The sequence below is a fragment of the Zeus faber genome, assembly GCF_960531495.2.
Source record: "Zeus faber genome assembly, chromosome: 4".
Lineage (NCBI taxonomy): Eukaryota > Metazoa > Chordata > Actinopteri > Zeiformes > Zeidae > Zeus > Zeus faber.
The window spans coordinates 5,324,271-5,340,698 of NC_137191.1; the positions used below are offsets into that span (position 1 = coordinate 5,324,271).

At 43.9% G+C, this 16,428-nt stretch overlaps 1 protein-coding gene across 2 annotated transcripts in view; it reads right to left on the reverse strand.

Moving 5' to 3' along the window:
• Positions 1–8,170: 8,170 nt before the first annotated feature.
• The window catches only part of LOC307229760 (stromal cell-derived factor 1-like), a gene marked incomplete at its 3' end in the record, with an annotated part of 12,426 nt that continues 4,168 nt past the window's right edge, over positions 8,171–16,428 (reverse strand). The window contains exons 3-4 of one of the 2 annotated variants that reach the window (XM_079999820.1): positions 12,233–12,316; positions 8,171–10,665 (exon numbers count right to left, since the gene is read on the reverse strand). In XM_079999820.1, coding sequence (XP_079855946.1) covers positions 10,629–10,665; positions 12,233–12,316 — 121 coding nt within the window. Of the gene's footprint in view, positions 10,666–12,228; positions 12,317–16,428 lie in introns of those variants that run through there. The other variant, XM_079999821.1, reaches the window with a different exon arrangement.

A 16,428-nucleotide genomic window follows, 5' to 3' on the forward strand; every position in this document is an offset into this window, starting at 1 on the left:
TCATGCTGCGTGGATAGAACTGTCAACAGACACCGAGGGCTGGAAACGCACACACAACACACACATACACACAAAAACATGCCAAAATGCCCATACACACGCTTTCAAACGCTTTAGCACATGCACGCACGCACGCACACACGCATGCATCTCTCTCTCTTTCTCCCTCTCTTTCCCTTGCTTCTCCAGCAGATTCATTTTCAATGAAGACATTAGCTGACATGAATCAGTGTAATTGGCCTGGGAACCAGAGCTGCAGGGAGAGAGAGCGATGTCTCTTCTCTCTCCTTTGTTTAGCGCTGTCTGACCAGCGCCGTTTCCAGGATGCCTCAGCAGCTATATATTTATTATCCCTCAACAGAACAAAAACTCTTCAGGCGCCTCGGTCATGTGCAGTGCAAATGATAAAACGATATGTTTTTGTTTTTCTCAACTTTAAATTTGCACTTATTTACAAATACCCGCTACATAAAAATAGAGGATTTACATTTTGAAGTGAGTTCTTTAGTTCTTTAGTGAAATTGAAGATGGTTATATTCAGTGTAGTTCAGCTGAAGTAATTAATAATGAATGATTTTGTGTTCATTAGACATGAAACTAAACTAAATCTAAAGCGTAAGAATTAAAATCCCTTTCCCTGATTTCAAAATCCCTTTCCCCTGATCTGTGTTCTAATAGCCATACTGAGCTACTGTGGTTGTGACACACCGTCATGTTGCGTGTCACTCTTTCTGTGGGAAGTGATGATAATATCACTATTATTCATATTATAATCATCATAACGCTTACCTAGCCAGGCGACTCACCAATGTGAACTCATTTGAAAAGCATGCACGCTGCGTATGCGCCCAGTAAGTGTAAGTGGAGGATTTGTGAGCCTAACGAGCCGAGCGCGGTGTTCTACATCACTGTCCACTTCTGTCGTCCGCCAAAAGAGTCGGCGTGCACCGAGCTCCAGGTCTCTGTCTTTCCTCACGCTGGGGCCCTGAACGCGCGGCCGACACACGCCGGAATTTCAAAATGCGCCCGTATTTCTCCGACAAAGAATGTGCCCTTATAGAGACGGGAAGCAGGCGCAGTCGTAAAAAAATGTGCTTTTCTTCATATGGATTTAAGGCACCCGGAGCAGTTGCCAAACCAAATTGGCTTATCTCTTGAATCTACCCAAGTGCTTTCGTGTGGCGGCAGTGAGCGAGGCCTTATGACGGCCTTGACTTAACACTATTAATTCACCAGCTGCGTGTGGTTGACCGTTAGGCCATCTAATTGTAGTTAAATACACACTAAAGAAGTGCGGAGGAGGGGGCACACCACATTTTAATTTGAGCTTTGATTGTCCCTTGTGGCCTCCTAAAAAACCCCCAGCCATACATCGCCTGCGCCCCTACCTTCATCTATTTATTTGTCCAGTAACTGAGGGACTGATTGTCTCAGTGTTTACCTCTTTCCCTTACTGCGCCTGTTGCCCCGTTCAAGTGCTTTGTGGCCGGCATGCATTGTTAAATGCTCTAGAAATAAATTGGACCCGCCGCTTAGCTTGCTGCATGGACACGTAGGAAAGCACGCATACACACACACACACACACACACACACACACAAACAAACATCACAAAACTGGCGAGCTCTAAACACTGATTTGTGCTAAATGTTCAAACGAATATATTTCTCTTCATTTCCCGTTTTGGAAAATTTTCGGGAATTGCAATCCTTAATGTACCGATACTGTTTCTATTTACTTATACTGGCACCTGTCTGTTTTATGTTGATAGGGCTCTGCATACAGATGAGTGTGTATGTTTGTAGGGGTTGTGTGTGTGTGTGTGTGTGTGTGTGTGTGTGTGTGTGTGTGTGTGTGTGTGTGTGTGTGTGTGTGTGTGTGTGTGTGTGTGTGTGTGTGTGTGTGTGTGTGTGTGTGTGCGAGCTCGAGCGCAGACACTGGATCCATTGATTTCTTCACGCAACTAAATCTTTACCAACAAACATTCAAATAATATTGAAGCCATTGGAGACACGCCATTGACAGCTGTTTTGCACCTCAACGTTCCCCGAAAAGCTACAACACGTTGAGCATGTGTGCACAACATTTAAACTTTAATTGTCTGTGTCTCCATGATACTATTTAATACTTGCACTTGTATCCCTTCTGTTTCGTGTCAGTGTGCTTTTTAAAGGTCACATAGCGATGAGCACTTGAAACAAGTATGAGATCTTGGCACTCGCAGAGAGAACGGGGTGACCCTGCCTCCCGTCCAAAGCCATGAGAATCTCTGCGCAGAGTCTCATTTGCCTGAAACATCCCAAAAATGACGGCATCCTGCCTATGAACTGAGCCGTTGACTGTAACATTGGATACCAAGTCGCATGTGCTGAACATCACTCTGACATGACAAGGCCGTTGCTTTTTTAAGTTTGCCAGCAAGGCATTTCCAGTGGGAGTTTTCTGATGTGTGTTTGTATTTGATCGATTCCCCCGCCTCTACCCACGTCTCCAAACTGTATATCACACCTGCAAAATGAGACCATTGGAGACGTGAGCTTATGAAACACATACATTGTGCGCAGATATTCACTTCCTCCCTTTTCCCCCAAGTAGAACAAGTTTCTCGTTATGAATTTTGGGGAGTTCTACTGGATGTGTGAGCAACTTGACCTCCAAAGGGTCAGTCAGGAACGTCCACTCCAATAAAGACAGCTTATTCTGATGACCACCCTAAGAAGGGAAATCTAAGAATTCCTGTTTGGTTTTCCAGTTTGAGCCAAAGCCGCAGAATTCTATCTAGCAGGGCTCTGTGCTCGTCGCGACGATACATACATTCCCGGTTTGACAGAAATGGACGTTTACCAACATCATGGCTCGCTCTCCCTGGCTTGAACTAGCACCCAGAAACAAAGGACAGCACATGGGGTAATAATACAGAAGCCCACAATTTAAAAAAAAAAAAAAAAAAAAAAAAAAAAAAAATGTTTTGTTTCCATACAGCTTTCAACAATGACCTTATTCAAACATTTTTAATGTTTTGTTTTTTTTTTGTATTTGGCTATTTCAACCAAAAGGTTCAATAGAATATGATTGCAAAAATGAATATCTTAAACATTATAATTTAGCATTGTCAGCTTTGCCTTTTTATGCTGTGAAATCACTCACACAATTTTGTGGTGATTCATGAAATATTTTTCATTGTTAACATTCTCCTCATTGGGGAAGCTGTATTTATATTCTAGTGAAGTTGCGCCTGATTCACATTTCCTTGATAGAAGGTGAGCCACTCCACTTGAGGTCACTTGATATAAGCAGCATTACTCTCATTGGAACCAATCAAAACCCTCTCTTCCCGTGGGTCATTTTGCATATAGATGTACTGTAACTATCTAACTATAAAGGAATAAATGTATGTATATCCGTCCGTCCGTCCGTCCTTCCTTCCTTCCTTCCTTCCTTCCTTCCTTCGATTATCTCGACAACCGTTCATCTGATCGACTTCACACTTGGCGGGGGTATTGCTGGGGACAGAAGGCCGTGCAGTGTAGAATTTGGTGCAATTTGGACACGCCACACATGTAGTGTCAATAAACAACGGGCGGCCGCTCGGCTCTGTGCAGCAGCGCCACAGCGTTGGCAGACCAAGCAGGCTTCACATTCTTGCTCGAGATGAATAGACAACAAGAAGAAGCGGCGCGCTCTCGGCAACGTTGTTTATTAAGAGGTGCTGACGAGATAAAGGATTTACAGTCTGCATAAACAGGACTGAATCATTGACAAAAGAAACCTGGCCTCGACCGATCCTCCTGAATTTCTGTTGGTTATAATTTACCGTCTGCATAAACAGGACTGAAACATTGACAGAGGAAACCTGGACTCGACTGATCCTCCCGAAGTTCTGATACGCCTGTATTTACACATTGGGTGGTGCTTCTTTCTTGCAAAGTTGTCCTGACATTTTGTTCCAATTACTCCAAAAAACATGGACCTCTTTTTCTCTCTACCAAATGGTTTATTCCTCGAGAGCCGCTGCACGCTCTGAGATGGAGGATCTTCCTCGCGCACCACCAGAAAGAAAATGAGATCCCCCTCCGTCGGCCGGAGGTGTTCCAGATGTGTCAGAACGAGGCGCCGAGTGACACCGCAGACATAATGTTAAAACACACTTATAATAATGGTAAACATCAACCGCCGCAGCCTTAATTTATGTAATTGCAGACGTGGGGGGAGCGAATTACGATGTGCTCCGGAGGCCTCGCGGTGGACTTCAGCTGGCCTCTTCGCATTTGAGTTATCTGGGTTCCCGAGAACGGGGGGGCCTTCAAAGGCCACCGAGTGGCCTTTGAAGGCCTAAACATTTATTCCCATTTGAAGACGGAATATTTGTATTTCGTAAAATAATTAAAAGACCTCAGGGTTGTGAAGAAAATGTGCGTTTACCATGCGCGACCGCTTGTTTGAAGATGTCTCCTGATCCCGTTGCTTTATCTTCCATCGTATAGAGTGAGACAAAAAGAAAGAAAATCTTGACCCAGGAAACTAAATAAAATAAAAAATTGTTATAAGCTTCCAAAATTCTTAAAATCTGAAACGCGATATTAGATGTTTCGCAAAAGGTAGAAATGGCTTTTCAGCATAGTTGCAGTGGCGCTATGCTAATTGCAGCCATTACGTGTGTTGTGATCCGAAAAGGGAATGGCCGGGAAGTTTGCCTTCTGCTGTGTTAATGACGCCTGTCTGCTCAATGCCAGGAACAAAGACATAGTCTGCTGAGCACAATGCTACGAGGGAACGCCTCATTAGAATCCATGTCAGCGTCACGTACGTGACGTCCTCAAAAAATGAACCGTGAATGATGATTCCCCCTTTTTTCCACTTGCTTTTTTTCCCCCTCGGCCCCTTTTCGTCGTATGCTAATTAACTAGGGTGTGTTACATTCCGTCCTCTACGCGATCCATTGTGGGAGCCATTGTTGATAAATGACGATATCCATCTGTTTCTTCTTCTTCTTCTTTCTCCACTTCCCCCCTCCTCCTCCTCACACATCGGGGTTGTGTGTTTGTATGAAAACATGTCGGCGCGATGATCAACCATCGGTTTCCAACAGCAGCCTCCGTGGCCTCTCTCTGCCGCAAGGTCGGGTCAGCACTTTGCCCTCAGCCATGATTGATCTCAGAACATTCCGCTGCCCTCGAGGGCTGTTTACGCTTAGGTCCGACCGTCGGATTAGAAAAAAGAGGGAGCTCGTGGATTTTTCTGTTTCTGTGGCAGCGGAGACCGTGCCGGCTTTCATCCTGATTGGGGGATGTGGCGGTGAGGCTGTTGTGTCCTCCAGCAATTCATTCTCCCTTGACAACGGCAAATGCCTTGGACGCCGCCGTCACTTTTGAAAAGAGGAAGAAAGATTATTCTGAGCGTCCAGGACCTCAGAACAACCAAACTCTCCGTGCATTCATGGTCGTGCCATGACGGTGGCAGATACTCCGCTGTCCGTGCTGGGGCTTATTTGTCCGTGGGATCGGGGGGTGGCCGGGGCTTGTCTGTGTTTGGGAAGGTCACCGTGGTGTCAGAGTCCTAGGACGCCACGCGCCACTGGGGAGGGATCAGTGTGAGGTGGTCGGCCCCTGCTGAAGTTAGCCAGGTGTGGGCCTGCATGCGCATTGGTCAACACTGGGAATTCTCTAGATATTCTCACCTGGGGGTTGATGGGTCACTCGTGTGTGTGTGTGTGTGTGTGTGTGTGTGTGTGTGTGTGTGTGTGTGTGTGTGTGTGTGTGTGTGTGTGTGTGTGTGTGTGTGTGTGTGTGTGTGTGTGTGTGTGTGTGTGTGTGTGTGTTGCTACAGTATATATATAAATAGAGAGAGAGAATTTATAGATAATTTTATATATATATATATATATATATATATATATATATATATATATATAGTGAGATACCATAGATAGATAGGTAGATCGCTAGATGGATAGATAGATATAGTAGCAGTTTATGTGCATCTTGAAAAGGGCTTTTTAATTGCTTTACCACGTGTGTGGCTAAATGTGTGTGTGGACGCGTGTGTATGTGTGTGTGTGTGTTCACTTTCTCTTTCACCATCGGCTTCATTTCCACGGATCCTGACAGGAAAAAGGATGTGTTAGTGTCTCTGTTCTCTGGCTCTGCGTTCATAGAGCCAGCTCCGCTCCAGGAAACCCCAGGAATTACCTTCTGATTCCACACCCGACCTGACATCCATCACTGTCACGACCCCATCACACCCAGACACACACACACACACACACACACACACACACACACATATACACACACACACACACACAGACACACACACGCAGACAGCGTTGTATTGGCTCTGTGTGATTATCCGCAGCCAGCATGTTTTCTATTAGCTTCCCCTGAGCCAGCAGGGAATTAAGTTGTTCAAAGATGTACAATAAAGAGCTCCAGATCACACAGGATTACTTGCAATCCCGGGGACCAAATCAGACGGGCAATTTATTGTCCGACCTGCTTACGCTCCCCGTCTCAGGTGATTTGAGCTGATGGCTGCTGTGCGCCGACCCACGGCGTGTCTCCCCTCCTGCGGTTACCGGCTGATTCGATCCTGGAAAGGCGGATTTAAAGGAAGCTGTTCTTTCATTCCACTTCAGGAGATCGGCCTGATCCGCCCCCGTAATCCCGAGAGCAACAATAGAAGAGAGTTTAATTCTTATATCTGGAATATTCAAAGAAAAACAGAAGTTGTTGTCTGTTTTATAACAGTGGAATATTTCATGTGGTTTTATAGCATTTTAGGTCGAATAAGTATCGCGCTGAATGACAGTGTCGATTCTCGCTCTATATATCCTGTCCTTCTAGAAGTAAGCTCAGCAACGATACATTGGACAGGTTCGAGGTTGGATCTTATTTCGAAGACCGTGCCAGGAATGTTCAGACAGTTAATGCTGAATTGCTCAATTATTCTATAGTCTATTTAAATGTAACGGTATTCAATTGTAAAGATTTGATCCCATTTTGACCCTGTACGCTGTGTGTGAGGTCCACACTGTGTCAGTGTGCACTGCATCGCTCTGTCACTTGTTAATGTGTCTGTGCATCAGTCTCACCAAGAAAAAAATGGTGTACTTTATTGCACCTGGGGCGTATTAACCATTCTAATTATCATTATAATGTGGCTCGCGGGGGCGGTTTATTAGTCACACTCGGCTAGTTTTTTTTTTTTTTTTTGTTGATTCGAATATTTAGGCAGACTTCACATCACAGCCCGACATGTGTACGCTCGCTTCTAAATGTAAAATGAAACCATTTTCTATGTTGGTTTGGATTCGAGGCGGGCGGCGTGTTCATTAAACCGCACGCCGAACCACATTATGTAGTAAATTTTGTCAGGCACCTCCGTCGGGGCCGGGTCTCAGCCTGAGAAAGCAGAATATAGGAATCCCATAATCATTTCTGAATGCGCCCAAGGACCCCGTAGCATGCGAGTCTGACCCTCTAAACCGCCTGGTTGGCTTCCCAACAATGTCTGACATTCCTTGTTTATATATGTGGTGTGAGGGCGGAGGATAAGACGGCTGCCTGAAATTAATCCGCTCTGCGTGCTTCCACTTTATTGGCTCTGACAGTTTGATAAAGCCGCACGGTTTCCCCCTCCGCTGTGGACGTGAAGTAATGAACCGACGCAAATTAATACTGTGAAACCTCGGGTATTCTTGGACAGGGCGGTTAATGGTTTTACAGGTGCCTCTCCCGTTCGCCCCGACGCCGGCCAAGAAGCAATTACCTCCGTTGAGGATAGTGGCAATCGATAGCTCTGCGGAGTTATTCGGGGGGCCGTGTAAGGTGAATTGGGTTCAGAATGCGCCGCTGTTGGGCTTGTGTCCCGTTCGGGTCGGGGCGAATGATTGGTAGCGCGGCCTGGGAGCGGATCCCGCCTGTCCGGGCTGCTCTGCGCTCAGTGTGTGTTACCATTTGACTGACGTATCTGAAAGGGTTTTAACGGATTTTAAGAATTTATTTATATTTTTTTTCCCCAAACGCGGCCTCTGAGGTGTTTGACTTACGACCAGGCTGTTACGGCGCTCCGCGTTTCCAATTTGATAATAAAAATATATTTTGGACAACACACTGAACAAGTTACTGATAATTGAAAGATCGCAGAGAAGGCAAACATGCTCGGACACGTAAGGCTGTATAAAAGTTTATTGAAAAAAGGAATATCGTATTGCCTCTTGGTTACAGTGAGAATTCAGAGGCTGATGATCTCGCTCACCTCAGATGGTGAACATGTGTTTGCAGCTGCCTCAAGCAATTACTTCACATTGTCTCGGGGTCAAAAAGTAGAACATTTACAGACAGTTTGACAAACTTCATGAGCATCGGTGGCAGAATTTGCGAGAGCTTATATTCTTTCATGTATACATTTTTCGTTGCTTCGTCTTTGATCCAAATAATATACACTATTGTTGAGGGGGAAAACAAAACATAAACAACTATGACAACTACCCAAAACACTTTGTTTTGAATTAATAAGTGTATAACCATCACTTTCGACAGTTTGTAATGCATAGCTCTCATCGCGCTTGCGACTGATTCTTAAACTAGACACCCTCAGAATAGCGTGATACATTTCATATAAAGCATGCACCAAATGTTGTGTATATATATATATTTATATATATATATATATATACACACACACACATTTGCACACCTCCGACCCAAATACAAAAGAACCAAAAACAAAAAAAAAGGTTTGCAGCATGGCAGAGCAAAGTGGAACATAGGGGACAGGGAAGGGCCAGATTGAAAGCACATGTTGGTCCCAGGGTCTTAACTCAAAGAAATAGTTCTGCTTCAGCTGCCAGCCCTATCACACATCATACGTCCACATCACTGGAAATACAAGAAATTAAATTACTGGCATTTGAGGGGGAACAACTGGGGGATTTAGTTGGGTAATTGCTCAACCCAAGTGAGAGAGAGAGAGATGCGTGTTTGCTTTAAAAATTGTCTATTATGTTGGGCCTGGTAACAGAATTATCGGAATTATTAAATTGTCCCATGTTTTCAGCTGAAGATTGGTTCATAAGTATAGACGCCCTCGTCGGAGGGAGAAATCAGGACAGAGAACAATATCTAACATGTTGGAATTTTATTTTTATTTTTTTAAGTAAGTTGTTTTTGCTTATTGTTCTGCTTTAAAGGTCTATTTAAGATCGTGTTGTCACATAATTGAAAAATAAAATGACTAACAAAATGTAGAATATTGCATGATTAAAAAAGATAACACTGTTTGAAGGCGCAATACTTTCTGGAGAGGCCTTCATTTACTACTGCCTACTGTAGCTTGCATAAGAAAAAAAAAATCTGATTATAAGCAATACAAAAATAGAATAGTTACATTGAACAAATTCATCTTTGAAATAAAGTGGCTCAAATATATATATATGTGTGTATACATAAAAAAAAACTACCCCATGAACATTCCCTTTAAATGTCGTTGATATTTGCAGGTATTTTGTATAGAAATCAACTAGCTTTTGCATTCCTACCAAGGATAGGTGTTGGTATGAAAATAATGCAGTTAAATTTGTCTTTGTTAAAATGTTTAGATCTGTGTAATGCTATGTTAGGTGGTGTCAATGAACATCTCACTAACTACCTTAAAAAAAGAAAAAAAAGGAATGCTTTTTGATATGTTTTTAAAATTTCAGTTAGTTTTTGGTCTCTGTTTACTAGTTGAAAGCCTCAGAATGCTGTGTGTAATCTATGAAAATCCCCCAGAACTCTGTACTGATAGGTTTGTGCCCCTTTTTGTGAAGAATTTCACCAGGCAACGTTTTCCCTTTGCGAGTTCATCCTAATCCTGTTACCTAGTAACCTTGAAACCTAATCACAAGAAGAGTGTAACCTACAGATTTAAACCTATTTTTAAAATCAGCATGGCTCTTCTGCTTTGATTTGCTGGACCGATTTAAAACAGACGCATGTCGGATCTGAGACGTCATCGTAACATAGGACCGCAGCTCATTCTGATAACACACACAGTGAAATGCATTCGTTTCAATGGCTGTGACTCCGTTTTTAGCACCATTTGTTCAGCGCTCGGTCCTTCAGAACTGAATCCTACCCTGACAGGTCACCTCTTATGGAGTGTGCTACTGGACGCTCTGTGGCCCAACCCACCGTCCTCGGGTCAGACCTCCTGCTGGGATGACCCACAAAGCGTCAGAAACACGGTGGAGAGTTCATGTTGTTCCTTTACAGGCTCGTGAAGTAAGAAAGCACGATATACAGTCACACATTCAGTTAGTTCGCGCACGACACTTTCATCCATGCACATACAGGATGAATGCATCGTGACGCACACAGACACACACGCACGCACAACTGCATTCAAAACCTCATCTGACATTCACACACATCCTGAAATTCCACTGGAAAAGGCTTTTGATTGCACTTGGTGTTGATGTGTACGGGGCTGGGGGTGTCTGTGGGCGAAGCGTTGCCTAGCAGCTGCAGCAGTGCTGGGATGGCAGGGTCCGGAGGGAAGTGCTGGTTCGGCAAGCGGTCCAATGAAGTGGACGGGTGTCTGTACTGGTTTTTAGCCCAGGGTTGCCAGGTTTGGCCCTTTTTTTTTCTTTTAGTTTTTGTAATTGCGTCTTCGGTTTTTCTTCACCCTGGAGAGAGTTTCAGAGATACAAGTATGTGAGTTACACTGAATTTAGCAACATTCACTTGATGGATCGGCTATTTTTCAAACCAGGCTTTATTCAAATGTTGGTTCAAGTCATTTATAACTGTTAATAGCACAACCTCGCTGAATGCTTTACTATTGAGAAACAATTGAGAACGCTCTGCTGTGCATCTTTTCACTGTGCATTATTCATTTGAATTAGAATTTTGTTTTTTCATTTTACTCCAGCATAAGGAACACTTACATTTCAGTGCTTACTTCAAGAGAAGATGAATTGATTGAACGTCTATTGGAGTGTTCTAAACACTGGAGAATCTTAAACTGTTCAGTTGTAATTGTTTTCAGACCTTTCTGTAAGAACTACAAGTATTGTTTTGTTTTTATTTGTATTCCCTAACCCATGACTCACAAAACATGCGGTGAAACACACTGACAGCATATTAAGTGCTGAGTTTGCTGTATCGCAGGGAGTCATTTAACGTTCAGCTGCTTTCCGTGTTTTTAGGGAACCGGAGTAACGTGTAATCAAAAGAGCAGCTCCTGCTCCCTTTACCAAGATAAATAACAATGCCTCGTAAGGCGGTTTCATCATGGGTTTTCACATTTCACACAGGTTATTCATTTTACAGTTTTCTTTTTTTTTTTTTTTCAGAGCAGACAACTGGGCCGGTTCTAATAATCCCCAGGCAAGTTTGGCAAATGTTTTTTACGAGGTGTCTCATAACTTATTAAGACTGATGCGGCTGGACGTTGTATTTTTCATAGTAAATTATTGGCTCCTGTGGGGAAGCTAAAATTCCGACACCCTAGTGATAAATTTAGTCATGATAATTATATGTAAAATGTTTGTTTTGAAAGAAAAAAAAAAAAACACAGCGTATTTAGACCTTTTACAGACAGTTTGTGCTGAAGGGCGTGAGCCACTGAGTTGGCCCCAAAATAAGCAGAATGCCCTCTAGCTCTTACCGTCAGGTTTATGCAGTCTATGTCATTTACTACTAAAATATCAGAAACACACATTCATTCATGTTCTAAAAATGAACACAGTCATTTCATTGGTTAAACATTTGAGAGAATATTATTTGGTTAAATGGGGTATTTTGTAAAAAATAAAACAAATGTTATTTTTAAATCTTGACCTAATATGTGAATATCTATTCCGACCGCAGTGTTCAACATTAAGCGTTTTCCAGATATCTTGTAACGGACATTTGCGTCGGTCTGCATCCCCTTACCTTATTTCACTCTGCGGTATAAATTATCCGCCAAGATGAATTGATTAATCTAAAGTTATCCCTATATCACAGCCATATATTTTCATGGGAACCAAAAGGAAATACCAGCATCTGATTTATCGCTTTTCCTTCATGATAAAAGTCCCTTTCCAGATAATAACTCAGCTCCTTATATCAGCCAACCAAGAGGCTTCACAGAGTAACTTCAAGCAGTGATAGAGCTGTTCTGCTTTGAACACGGAACAACATGCTGTATTTCACTTTGGGTGTGTGTGCGTGTGCGTGTGTGTTGGGGGGGGGGGTGTCTCTCCTTACTTGTTGATGGCATTCTTTAGGTACTGCTGAAGCCACTTGGTCTCTGGGTTGATGCACACCTCCCTGTTGCTCTTCAGCTTGGCACTGTAAAAAAAAATAAAAAAAATAATGACATGAAGAAGGTTTCACTACCATATATTCATTTTTAATTCCATGTTCAGCTTTGCCCTTCGTTTTTAATTCTTTTGTTTTATTCCCCGATGGGCGTGACCCTTTCGTGAGCGCAACATTTCGGTCATAATCGATGATGGGCTTCCTCAGTTCAAATACTGATGCAGACATTAGCCGGTCCTTGGGGTTTCAGTTTCATTTGTTTGGGGGCATTGGTGAATTAAACATGTGTACAGTGTATCTATCAATAATCATTGTTTGGAGAAACATGTAGCAAGAACAGAGGAATATCAGTATCCAGTTAAACGCAACCCAAGCATTCAGCAGCTGTGTTTCCTCTCTCCCGGGGTGTACAACCTGCGGGGGTGTACAGTTAAATATTGTATCCGAAGCTATATCTTGTGCAAGGTGCGATTATATTTCATCTGAGCTGTAAGTTGATAATATGCATGTGGAGCCCAGCTAATTCATGTCAATCTTTAAAATGCAGAGTGTTCTCAGATAGACTCTTGTCAGCACGAATGGCTGTTGCAGAATTCTGTTATCCAGTGTTCGCTTGTACCGTTCACACTACACCACTTTCAAAGTGGTCAGACAGCTGTACCCTTCACACTACACCACTTTCCGTCTTGCGCTCGGGAATCTGGCAGCCGTCGTGGTTTTACACTACGAGACCGATCGGCGACACGTCACGGGATCTTTCACCGGGAGGAATCCCAGACGAGTCTGTCGGGGTCTCCAAACAAGGTTTTGGCTGTATCTCCCGTGGCGTCACTCCCGAGTCGACCCGACACGATCGGATATGAAACCTGCTTGATGCCTCGCCAGGGTCTGCGGGCCATTGGCGAGCGCTCGTCGAGCGGTGGGATGGCGTCGTGAGCGGTTCACTCCGCACGCTCGTCGCTCACGGGAGCGCGTTGTGATTTTTCCTCCGCTCTGGGGCTTTGCTCGCCCGTCTCCAAAAACCTGTCAGCGAGGTGGGAAATCAGGCCAGAATCATGTTGTCTGAGCTCTGCAAAAATTTAGAATTGGTGATTGAAGCAACGCAAGTGGTTGGGGTTAGGTTGCAATTGTTTTAAGTTATAGGCCTCTGGATTAAAAAGGTTTAAATATTATTTTGCTCACTGTAGGTCAGGCTCATTTAATTACACTGTTGTAAAACGGCAAAAGTGGAAACGTTTGAAAAACAAGCAAATTACTAGTTATTAGTTATTTAAATATCCATATATCCTTACGAATATATGGATATCCAGTATTGTACGTTATTGTCTATGTCTATGTCTATACAATATCAAAGCGCATTATTTAGAGCTAACATAACATCTTGGCCATCCCATGTGTATGTTAGTCATTTGTTTTGATATTTGTTGTAGTGGAGGTGTCTCTTGAAAGTTCCCCCATAGTGTAATATGAGAATAAATCACAGCGAAAGATCAAGTATTTCACGCTGCGGAAAGGATTTGGGCGAATCGCCTAAACAAGTACTACGGTATCTCCGTCCTTACTCTAGTTTCTAATAACACACCCTAGCCAGATATGAGGGTAGTAATTTAAACACTCAGGTGTGTATTTTGACCAGCTCTACGGTAATAAATCTCAATAAACTCGAAGTGTTATTGGACTCACTTAAGAAAACGTTTACAACACATTCCACTTAAAACCAAAGGATTAGTTGACTTTCCAGTGCTGTAACCCTCACGGCGGCCACGAAAACGATGCTTCAGACTTTTCACAACTTCTGAGCTGTATTCCCTTTTGGATTTCGAACCTTGTAATTCGATTTTGGATTTGAATCCAAGGATGTCAAAACTAACGACAAAAAATGTCCAAAGTCGTCAGCGTTGGTGTTGAATTTACGGCCTGCCAACGAGCTCTGTCTCGGTGAGGCATTATCTTCAGATGCCTTCGTCTGTATGTTTGACGACGCGCCAAATAATGTCGATGGCTTCATGAGGTCCCGCCTCAGAAACAGCCCGGTCTAATCTCCAAATACCTCCGAACGTCCCGCAACACATTTTAGTCGAAACCGTCGGATTAGCAGATGAAACAGGCTGTCAGCTCAACATCAGCAGTGAAATATCACCCTCTGTTTCCACTCAGGACACAGCTGTGAGCGAAGACACACAAGTGTGGTTAACACGCTGTGTAAAATAAAAAACTACGATAAAAAAGATACTTCTCTCTTTCTGAAAGTGGCTCAATTAAGGGTGAAAGTTTGCTAGAAATCATCTTGAAAAAATAAACACTTTCAATTAATCGATTCAGGTTTTTGAAATTGTGACAGATTAAAAAACAGGGTTCTCCGCTTCAAATGAACTTTTTTCCCTTTTGTCAAAAGGAGAATTTTCATGTGATATCTATATATATATATATATATATATATATATATATATATATATATATATATAATTTAATTTTTATTTTTTTTTAATTTCCTTGGGTGTGGGGCACAGCCCCGTTGAGGTGACGGCCTGATGTGGGGAACAGCTTTGGGGTCTCATCTCATGTGTGTTCCTGCTCTGATCCGCCGATGGACAACCGGGCCCTAATGTTTAACAGAGGATTTGTTCTGTTATCCGAAACGGCTTAGTGAGTTTGGGGTGCACGAGCGGTGGTCCATTCCCCTGTATATCAACTCCCCCCGCCCCACTCCACCCAAACATATGGATGTCACACCTTGGCGGCAAAAGGTCGTGTTTGAGAGTTAACAACTCGGAGGAGTAGCACCTCACTACTCCCCACCTCATTCTCCCCCTCAACCCCCAATCGCATGGCCGTGTAAATTAAACACATTCCACCTCGGCTCACATCGCGTCAAACCCCACTTTGCTGCCCCAACGCCTCCCGATTCAATTTGACCCATTGGCCACCCCCCTCCTTCCACCCACCCCCCCCACCCCCCATCCCCGACCCCCTCCTCCGCCCCAGCTCAGCCCTTGTTCCTCCAGTGCACGTACACGAACGTGCAAAAAAAACATACGCGCAAATATATACCTGTGCACACACAATCAAAATCTCTGCAAAAGATCCCGATCTAAATGAGACTTTACCTGTATAGATAAAGGAAATAATAGATACACTGGCAGACAATTACCGGCACACAGAGGAGCAAATGGACAAGCCCTCACCCCTCCACCGGCCTCTGGAACTAAAAAAGCCCCCCTTTCTGAGGGCATCAATCCTGGCAGAGATCCTTCAAAACAGCATGGGAGTCAGCAGGTTAAACAGCTCCGTAACTGGATCTCTGTTTGTCTTTCCTCCGGGGATGTCCCCTCGCCTTTTTATTTTATAAGTGACGGCCAGATAATCCCCTCCTTGAGGCTTCTCGTGTTTTGATGTGCCCTCCCCCCATCCTGTTTATCTGTCTGTGGGTCTGACGGAGCTCGCCGGCTAACTGACCGGCCGAGGGCCCAACGCCCTAATTGACTTGGCTGGAATCTGAGGGCCCGAGTTCCGCAAGCAGCAGGTAGTAATTACTTCACAGCAAGTTAATACCAACAGCATGCTGGGGGCGTGAGGGGGAGGGGGTTGGGGGGTGGGGGAGTGTCGGCGGTCATTTGTGCGCAAAGGGACACGGAGGATGGGGGAGAAAAAAAAGAAAGGGGGTTTAATGTTACCGCCTCTTTTATCTGCCAGCAATTGAGATATCGGCGCAGCGCTCTGCGTTTCACCCCTGCCGCTCACAGGGCTCCGCACTTAAATGACTTCTTGACTCCCCTGGAGGGTTTTTGTTTTTTTTTGTTTTTTTTGGAGGGGGGGGTCTGGGGTTAAAGACAGCTCCGAGTGTCCTATCTGACCTCTTTGCGATCCAGTTACCCCGTTTAAAGCGCTCCAGAAGAAGAAAGAACTTATGTGATATTTGGGAGGTTGGCAACGTCTTTCACTTGTTTGAATGGAAATTGTGAATAGTCTGAACTTTGGACTTGCCCATACTGTAATTGCAACGCAAGCTCACCGCTGTGTCTTTTTGTGGACTTCTCGTTCTGAACGCTTCTCTTCGCTCAAAAAGTTCTGTTTGGCTGTGAGCATATCACCCCCTTAGGAATCACCCCGACCCCTTGTTTTTTTGGTGGTGGGGGGCTTTG